The sequence below is a fragment of the Pseudochaenichthys georgianus genome, chromosome 10, assembly GCF_902827115.2.
Source record: "Pseudochaenichthys georgianus chromosome 10, fPseGeo1.2, whole genome shotgun sequence".
NCBI lineage: Eukaryota > Metazoa > Chordata > Actinopteri > Perciformes > Channichthyidae > Pseudochaenichthys > Pseudochaenichthys georgianus.
In genome coordinates, this window is record NC_047512.1 from 25,986,091 (window position 1) to 25,996,084 (window position 9,994).

General features: G+C 40.7%; 1 protein-coding gene across 3 annotated transcripts in view; it reads right to left on the reverse strand.

The window, feature by feature from the left end:
* flt4 (fms related receptor tyrosine kinase 4) overlaps positions 1-9,487 on the reverse strand; it is a 64,556-nt gene extending 55,069 nt beyond the window's left edge. For all 3 annotated transcript variants that reach the window (XM_034093714.1, XM_034093715.1, XM_034093713.2), the window contains exon 1: positions 9,113-9,487. In XM_034093714.1, coding sequence (XP_033949605.1) covers positions 9,113-9,170 — 58 coding nt within the window. In that variant the 5' untranslated portion in view covers positions 9,171-9,487. The remainder of the gene's footprint in view (positions 1-9,112) is intronic.
* Between the last annotated feature and the right edge of the window lie 507 nt (positions 9,488-9,994).

The window sequence follows — 9,994 nt, forward strand, 5'->3', positions numbered from 1 at the left end:
GGCCAAAAAGACAAAAGGTTAACCCAAATCATTTTCGGATTATTGTAACCTCCTGCAAAATAAGTGCAGACAGATGCAACGCAAACCTGACATTTCCATGCTTACATTTGGCATTTAAACTGCAAAATGAGTCAATATAGCCCCAGAATTAAAGGTCTAATATTACATCTTGTGATTTAAAAAAATATATTTTGTCACTAGAAGTTATGCAATATATGAAGATGTGTACCACTCTAATGTATGAACAGTATGGCTGCAACTAATGATTATGATAGTTAACGATTCATTTTGTTCACGATTAATCATACATCAAAATAGATTGTCATTATTTTTCTGTTGATATGCCAATCTCTGCAGCTCTTCAAAATATTTGCAGCCAGAGCCAGCAAGCAGATGTTCAAGGTTCTTTATTTAGTCATACGAACATAGCTACAGTGTAGTTATGCCGATGACAATCTTGTGTCACAGGCTTCTCCAACAGTGCAACACCAAACACATGTTACAATCGAAGCCGGCTAGCCATTTCTCATTGTTTCCTGTTGTTATGCTAAGCTAAGCTAATGTGCTACTGGCTCTAGGTCCATATCTACTCCACAGATATGAGATTGGTCTTTGTCTTATCCAACCCCCGGAAAGAACATGATTGCATTTTAATTTAAGTATTCCAAAAAGAAAAAACAGTAAACTACTGCAGCCTATTCTTTCTAAAATGCAGTAGAATCACAAAAATCAAACGAGTTTTCGATCAACATGTTCCCTTGCTTGGTGATGTTTAGACGAGTGTCTGGTTTAGCAGAGCGTGTATGAAATGTTTCAAACAACAACACACCAGTGATCGATTCTCAAACAAGAAACAGCGATTTTCAAGTAAACGTATCTCTGCATTTACAGAGGCAATCATATTTTTTTTCATGAATGTAATACATGGTTGTTTTGACAGAGGTTGGGGTTGGGGTAAAATGAAAGGTCTAATTGCTCAAGTAAAGGGAAGTGCATTTGTATCTTATCCTTTGCTGACCTCTGTTCATGGCTCATACTGTCGGGAAGTAGTGAAGCTGAACTTACCAGCCTATGGAGGCCACCTGCTGACTAAAGATAAATCATATACACACACACACACACACACACACACACACCAATGAAGATACCAAGCTGTCACCAGGCACTTTAAGCCATTAAAACATGTACAGAACCTCTGAAAGTAGACAGATAGGAGGCAGGCAGGAGTTGAGAGCATGAAAGGCATGAAGACGAAGGCTCCTCTCTCCGCGCGTACGACACACAGGACACATTACCCCTGCGAAATGAACCATTGTAGACCATGGTCTACCATGGTAGAACATGGTTCATTTAACCATGGTATAACCATGGTTGGGATATGGCACCACAGTCAACCATGGTAGAGCACTGATATAAACCATGGTCTACCATGGTCACAATAAACCATGGTCATAAACCATGGACATAAACCATGGTCCACCAGAATGGAAATAATAATAATTAATACAAGCTTTTCAATAGTTTCAAGCATTTAATTTTAAAATATTTGTATAGATCATGTTAATTGCACTTAATTTAATCTACAGTACACTGTCACTCTATAGTTGCACACACACACTTTAAATTAAATGCTCATTAAACAGTTGGTGAAAATGTAAAGACTATTTTATATACATTCATCAGGTGACAGTGCCTGCATGAGCCTCATTAGAATGATTGTCGACCATAGTTTCTGTAGACCATGGTTTCTTGAGACCATGGTTCAAATATTCAAATGGCTGACCATGGTGGACCATGTTTTCCGGAGTTGACATTGTGACCATGGTAGGCTGACCATGGTAGACCATGGTACACCATGGTTTCTTCCCCATGGTACTGTGACCATCATGGTATTTTGTGGTCAACCATGGTATTACCATGGTTGGCAATGGAATACCATGGTGACCATGGTCAACCATGGTTACGTTTTGCAGGGGTAAAGCTTAGTGTGAAAAGGCAGCGCAATGTTTTTCATTTGGAGCAAATTTCCTGTTTTCTTTATCATGTTCACGATGCTCCCACTTCCTTTTTCATGGACGGTGAAGGAGATGTTGCCGTTAGTGTTTCCTCGCTCCACTGTAGTTTTGTCTCTGATCAGTCATGTGACAGGAACAGGAAGGAGGAACCTTGCGCAAACAAATAACATTTCTCTCAGTCTCATTTTGGCAGAAAGGATGCGACCTAGAAGGCTATAAAAAACAGATGTAGGTTTTCACAGAAGTAGAAATTGTAAGGTGCTTTTGCTATTGATTTATAAATGACTGAAAGAGCTGTTGAAATGTTTCCATGGACACAGCTTTGACTTCCCTTCCCTCAGGGATAAACACACTTAAACTAAACGAGAACTGAATTGTACTTTTATTTGAAGAGAAACATGTAGGTGACAGTAAGCTCCAGTCATTTCAGTGACACAGTATCTGGCAAGGGGCCAAGGCTGGGGAACTCTGAAATAGCCCTGAATGTCCGGTGACGGACGAGAGGCCATGCAGGCCATGTAGCAGACCTGCACTCTGGATGTGGAGTCAGCCGGCCTCAGGCTATAACACACTCCCTCTTTCTCTCTCCCCGAACGAAATAAAGTCCACTTCCTCTGTCATCTGGACACAAGGCCAGGCCATAGGCAGGCGACAGACTGACTGGCAGTACAGCTTTGATTTCATTGTTACTACGGAGGACGGTGACATCCACTGCGTCCCTGTCCTCTCCACTATAGTGGGAGTTAGGCCTTTCCAACATCCTGCCAGAGGAGGGTTGCAAAATTAAGGATGCAACGACAAGCCATCTGGTCCAGCTTCCTATGTTTTAAACCTCTGTCCCTGACAAAATCTTCCTGTACCTGCCTCACAGGCACACCGGACAACTAAAACTCTTCCTCTGTGGCAACCCAATTTTTCGCATGTCATCATTTTTATCTTTGAGAAATTGTTTCCCCTGCTGAGATGTGAACCAAGGAAATGTTAGCAATGTGGTAAATGGTTTGCCCTGGCTTTTAACAAAGACGATGTTGTTGTGACACATCGATTACGTATGGCACTACTTCTATTCTTTGATTGTATTTACTTGCACTATTTTATCTGTTTTATTGTGTTGCATTGTTGGAGGACTTAAGATTTTCATCGACATAATTGCACTGTAGCTATGTACGAATGACAATAAAAGCCTTGAATCTTGAATTACGTCTCTTTTATTACAAGCAAATGCCAAAGATTAGCACAGTCCACGCCTGCTGTGATGGTTTTTAAGCTCCTGAAATTCATGCTGCGACTGTTCAGAGGTCAAGCTTTGAGGAGCCCCATTACTGCGCTTGTTACCTAATTCCTGGAGATTCAGGCCATAAACAAGCCTCTGCTGCCGCGTCAGATGTCCCTGTGAGCTAAATCACGGTGGCCTCTTAAGTTGCAGAAAACAAGGTCAAAGTAAGGAGTGCCGGGTCAACACTTACGGTGCTGAATGCCTAAAGGGAGGGAAGCTGGCAATTTCCTCAGGCTTTGCCAAAGGACTCTTTCCCATGAACCTCAAACAACCATCAATAACAAGCCAAAAGGCACAAGTGACCACCGAAATGCTACAGAGACTTCTATGTCTCAACCATAGACGGTCACAACCCTATAGACACACATCTGCCTGGGGCCGAGTGGCAATTTGAACGTAATTGCTGTGGCTCTCGTTAAACTGATAAGTGCTTTAAATGATGCTTGTTTCTAAGCAACGCAAGCACTTTGGAGTGTTGTAATATCAGTGCAACAAGATCAAGTTTCTACCTTCTTAGTGTGTGGAGAGTGATCACCCAACAAATGCAAGAGATGCCACAGGTTCTGAATTCCCCATAACTGGCCTTTCAATAGCATGCCAAGAGAACTTTTTAAGTCAACACCAAGGAAATCATTTGAAGCTGTGAATACATAACTCCTAGTAATTTTGGACAGCCTAATTTGTAGATTAACCCACCTCCCTGTCTAATGAAATCCGACTAGTACTTTCTTGTAACTAACATATAAATGATTTCATCTTTGTGCACACTCTCACCAAATCATGGATGTGCTCATTCAGTCATTGAGGTATAGCTGAGTTACTCATTACATTCAATTCGGAATGCCTTTGTGCTCTACAAGCTGCAGTATGAGACTCAGGCCAGTGTGAAAATGATAGAACTGACAGACAGACAATCAATAGGTTAAACCTCATCGGCATGGTAATTATTCCAAGTGTGGGAGAGTGTTCTAAGAATGCTAATAAACTTGTACTTTGTTGGAGCAGAGCGGCAGCTGCTGTCTGAAAAAGTGTGCCTTTATCTCATATTTAAATGATATCATGTCTCCCCCCTGTCAATGATGGCCAACTTTCCAGCCCGCCTTTGAGTGTGGCCAACGATGCCAAACAAATCATTTTCTTTCTAGCATAACTTAGCCTTAAGTTTGGCATGATGTACGTTGGCACATCAGCAGTTTAAGATACATTAGCATGCTAAGATGCTCACAATGACAATGCTAACATGCAAGTGTTTTGCAGGGATGATGTTAACAATTATTTACTTACATGTTGTGTGTAAGCATGGTTTAATTAGCTTTTTGCCAGTAAACATAACGTCCAGCTGCGGCTGTTGGGAATGTCATGTATTCATTCACAAACAAAGTACAGGACACATTTTGACCTGATATATTAAAAGTTAGTGAATCAAGATTTCATAATGCATCCCCAGAGAAACAGGAATGTCTGTCCCAATTCCATAGCATGCATCCAATAATTGGCAAGTCATTTAACCCTCCTGTTACCCTTGGGGTCAATTTGACCCCATTCAATGTTTAACGTATCTAAAAAAAATGGTTCACATTATATTTTTTGTTTTTGATAACCCAAATAGACCTAGATATTGTTAATACTTAATCAAAGAGTTTAATAAATGTCTGACCTGATAAAACTTTTACAAATGTATTTTTAAAGATGCAATAGTTTTGCTAATTTACTCTACAGTATCTCAAAATGCTTTCCCAAAGTCCATTTGCCGTCAGTGTTTACACATAGTCCAAACTGCAAACACATGCATTTTAACGTATACCGCCCTGCTTTCAAATAAATATGTGTTCTTAGTTTTGTCCTAAGAACATTTGGACAAAAGTATTATGGACAACATTTTTTTTAAAACACGTATCTAAAAAAAATGGTTCACATTATATTTTTTGTTTAGTATTTCATGACTTTTCCTAATTTAGTGAGGACTAATGGGTAAACATAAAATGAACATGAAGATCTTTTTTAAATGTCCTGTACGCACTTTGTACGTATCGGTGTTCCTTGGGGTCAATTTGACCCCAGGCTGTTTTAGTACATTTCAATATTTTACACATATTTGTGTTGATTGTGTAGGATGATATTGAGGTGACTATTACATGCAAATGTATCATTGTAAAACAAAACTACCCTCTGCTTTAGTTATTGGTCCTTTAACAACATCAAAAAGATCTTAATTTAACATTTCATTTCAATCAGTGAGATTTTATGGTGCTTTATATTACATTACATTACATGTCACTTGTTAGTCGCTTTTATCCAAAGCGACTTACCTACTCAATACGGTGGACAATCCCCACAGGAGCAATTATGGGGTGAAGTGTCCCAGGGACACAATGACATGCTGACTGCAGTGGGGTTTGAACCTGTGCTCCCCTGATCCGAACACCAACGCACTATTCCACTGCACCACACACCTCCTTATATATTTTTCGATAGTCACATAATAGGAATTCTGGGTCTATAAAGGGCTCTGTGGGGGGGAAGGTTGGGGTAATGTTTTATTTAAATGGTTATTTAGGTAGTCAACTAAGATACCACATTTCATATTGTTATTCAACCAAAAGCCAACAATCTAAAACCTTATGGTGGCACAAGAGGATCAACAAAAGTAGTGGACTCAACCCCTGTGAGAACATGAAGGTAGGTACAACATTTCACGACAATCCACGCAGTAATAGACCAACATGAAGCGACTAACACACTTTTCCACACATAGTGCCATGCAGCTAGCAGGCAGCTACTGTAGCATGGCTAATATCTGGGCACAGAAAACATGTAGGGGTCAAAAATATGAAAACAAAAATACCACAGATGGTTTGAATCAACTATCTAACACCAACTGACACATATTTGGCTTTTGCTGCAGATTCCTGGTGTTGAAAGAGCTTATCTCTCAGCTCTAGTCAAGTTTATGGTTTTGGTTCTTTGCATGATGAGAAAGTGAGTGACCAGGCATCCAAATAAATGCCCAAGGGGGGCCTCGCTACTTCATGGCAGTGATAAGTGAGGCACCGGACCTCTTATTAATTTGGATTTTACTGCAAAGAGCTTCCCACACGGGTCAGCAGCAGCATTCCTCTCATCCGAGCTGATATCCAGCTGATAGAACCGGGACAGGAACCGAGGTTCCGCTCTTCGGAGTCCTGAGGTTGAATCCTGAGATCAGCGCTGGGGATAGGGGGATATTGTTGGCTATAATAACTCAACCTCTATAAGTGGACGACTAGAATAATACCCAGAGTTGAGACTCAGATTTCGGGGATGATCTGATCAAGCGGAGGTATGCGTACAGAAAACACTGTGCTAAAAGCAATATCAACACTATGCACCCAAGACACAGAGAAAGTCAAAGATCATCCAGCTCTAGAGCTCAGCTTTAGAAGAAGAGAAAATGATTCACTGCATTCATGTGTGACTGGGAAGATTTTCAATAGCCAACTATACTGCAACAAAAACAAGGAAATTAAAGAGGAGATTAATCAATCGGTGATTAACAATTCATTTCAAAAGTATCTTGTGCCAGCTGAGCTGCACCAAGATGTCTTTATTATTATGAGACAGAATTTCTGTGGCTGTGTAATAAATGTTTTGGAACCACCGTAATTCAAACCAGAGGCAGCGTGACAGGAAGATGGTAGCAAATTGCTCCGGGTGAAATCTTCAAGCTTCATAAATGCAGCTGCTGTGTAAATTATACCCCCCAACCCCACACACACACTCCCTTTCCACCGACAATGACAATGAATTCTGGGTTCAGGTTTGCAATCCACTCTCCCTCAATCTCCCCCTCTGATCATAATGATGCTTGCATGAAATTCTGACTCAGTTGTCTCATTTTAATGTCACACATTAGTTTTTCGTTGAGCACAATTTGGGGGTTAAAAGGGTTAAGAAAATCCTTCAGAGTAAAGACGTGAGATGTGATTTGAATTCCACAGGAGATCATTTTTTCTGACGAGAAACAAGATTTTAAAAGAGGGCCTTGTATATTTAATAAACCATTCTAAAAAGCAGAAGAGACACAAGGTCAATTGCTGCATTCAAGGTCCATCTTCTGAATCTTGGAGTGTGTTCATGCTCTGCAAATTAAACTGACTGAAAAGAAACATTTTTAATTCAATTGAAATAGCCATTGTTTCAGCACTACATTCAACCCTCAAATACGGCTGTGGTGCTGGGCAAAATGCTGCAATATTTAATCAGGACATGGCCTCTTTCTGTCACACCTCTGGGAATGCAATCTCCCAGGTACATACTGTGAGATCTTAATTAATGAAACTGTTATGAAGCTGGACGTTGTTTCTGTCTCCAGGATACTTCTGGGATATTGTGCTTCTCCTAAGTGTGTTCAACATTGACTGAGAAAGATTGGGGCCCTTCATGGTTGAGCTACCCGGGCTGCCAATAAGTCTCTCAACAGATAACACTGCACACTCGCTAATAGGCACATCATCTCTGTGTGACAACAGACATTTCAAACAGAGCTTTACTATTCCAAGCTACACATTGTGGATTAATTAGAAACCATTATTTGAATGTTTAATGAATTTTGACTTGGTGTTGAATACTGCAAAAGTTTAAATACAGCCATAAAAGGTCATAAGGTGATAAATGTTGAGAAACTTCAGAATATATTTGGTGCTCATTAATAAATATAACGTTACTTTTCCTGAGGGCAGCAATTATTCCTCATTCACAGAGTTTATCTGTTCCTTCAAATGTACGTGACCCACCCAAGGAAGCTTGAGGAGAAAGAGAACATCCCTCCTCCAGTATCTTGGATGTACCATATGGCGCCTCTCACAAAATATTCCCTGTTCTTTATGAACAGCTGTTCCCTATATCAGTGATGAACTCAAACATACATATTCAGTCACTGGGAAAAACAGTGTCAGCCATACTTCCAGATAACAACATGTATCAGAGGGCCCTGTTTCTACTATGAAATATTACAATAAAAACAATGTGCTTTAGTTTCAGCTGTGAATGTTCTAGCAACACAAGTGACTACAAAGCACATTTGGAGGCAGATCACGCTGAGAATAATCCCACATTTCTCCAAACGAGTTGGTTTGTACTGGATACAAGTGACTTTCTCTCACATAATACTGTCTTAACCATTTTAGATTACATAAAGACACCACTCTGGGAGATTTGAAGGGACCTTCACATGTCAGTCGGGACAGCTCTCCTCCCACCCTGCCTCTTACCTACTACTGTATAAAAAAAGCCCTTACTCATAAGTCAAGCCATTCAAAGTCATCATAACAGATATGATCTAGGCTATTAGTTTGTCATTGTGAGTTTAGCATCAACAATTAACAGCTGCATCTGTATCCAACACAACAACAGCATGCCTCCCTCTAGTGCCTATCTGGATGTAGACTTGGAGACTCCCACTGGGCTCCTTATTAATTCAGTCCCATATGGAGAGGCAAACTTTCAATCATGTAGGAGTGATAAATGATAATGCAATGTGTGTGCACTGGGACTGAGGGGATTGAAAGCAGGCAAACGCGAATGCATTCCCTGTTTCTGATTGAATATAATGCATGAGTTATAACATGTTGAAACGTCCCACTGCGTTTGAAATGTATAAAAGAGGAGGAAAACAGAAAAGTTCAGAATCAACATGCCTCAGATTGACACCGCAGTTTATAAAACGCTTAGGCTAGAAATACAATTTAATTAAGCTCAGAAAGAACATTTATCGAAAGTCAGTGTCAACAGTCAGCTTATAAAAGTTATGCGCGCAAAACTTTTAAGGTAAAAGTTTCCTCACCTGAGGCATATGCTATTCCAATCAAAGTCCGACAGAAAAGCGTAACATCTGTCTTCATCTCCAGATCTCCGGTCCAGGAGCGCAGAAGCTTGCGCGGTGTTTCTTAAAAAGTCGTTAGTTTGCCTGCTGGTGGACACAGTGGAGATGGGGTGTGAATGAATGTCCATGGATGGAGGGAAAACTCAGGTGAACCTCGGCCAACCGATGCCTGTCTGTACTGTGCACACAGAGCTCAGCCCAAACGCTGAGGAAATAGAACAAACTATTCTAACCCCGTTTTGTCCAAAGGATGCACAAGGCACTGAATGGGATTTACAACGATTTCCCTTTCCCTTGCTCGTGACTGGAGCGCATGCACACCCACCCATCCAGTTCATAAAACAAGGGGAACAGGAGGTGTGTGCGTGCGTGTGTGTGTGTGTGTGCGTGCGCGTGTGCGTGTGTGTGTGTGTGTGTGTGTGTGTGGGGGGGGGGGGGGGTCCCGAACATCCATGACGAATTTCCCTTCCTGCTGGATCCCATTCATTTCATCCACTGTGTTAAAGACCTTTAGGCAGTGGTGGAATGTGGAACTTCCATTGTATGCAACGTTATACTAAACTACACCAAAGATAAACATATGTATACTCTCCAATTCATTACATGTATCTGACCTCTTAAAATGGCTTTTAGATTACATTTTTTTCATCCCCTCCCCGTCCAGTTACAACCATGGATCTACACATTTTTTGAGCTTTCCTGACAGGAAGGATGAAGTGTTCCTAATACACTTTGAAGCCCCCTTGGATTAGCTTGAAAATGCATCGTCAGAAAGCTGTAAACAGGGCTGTTTTTTTCTCTGAGCTTAAGAAAAGTTTACTTTTTTAGAGATACTTGGTTTTA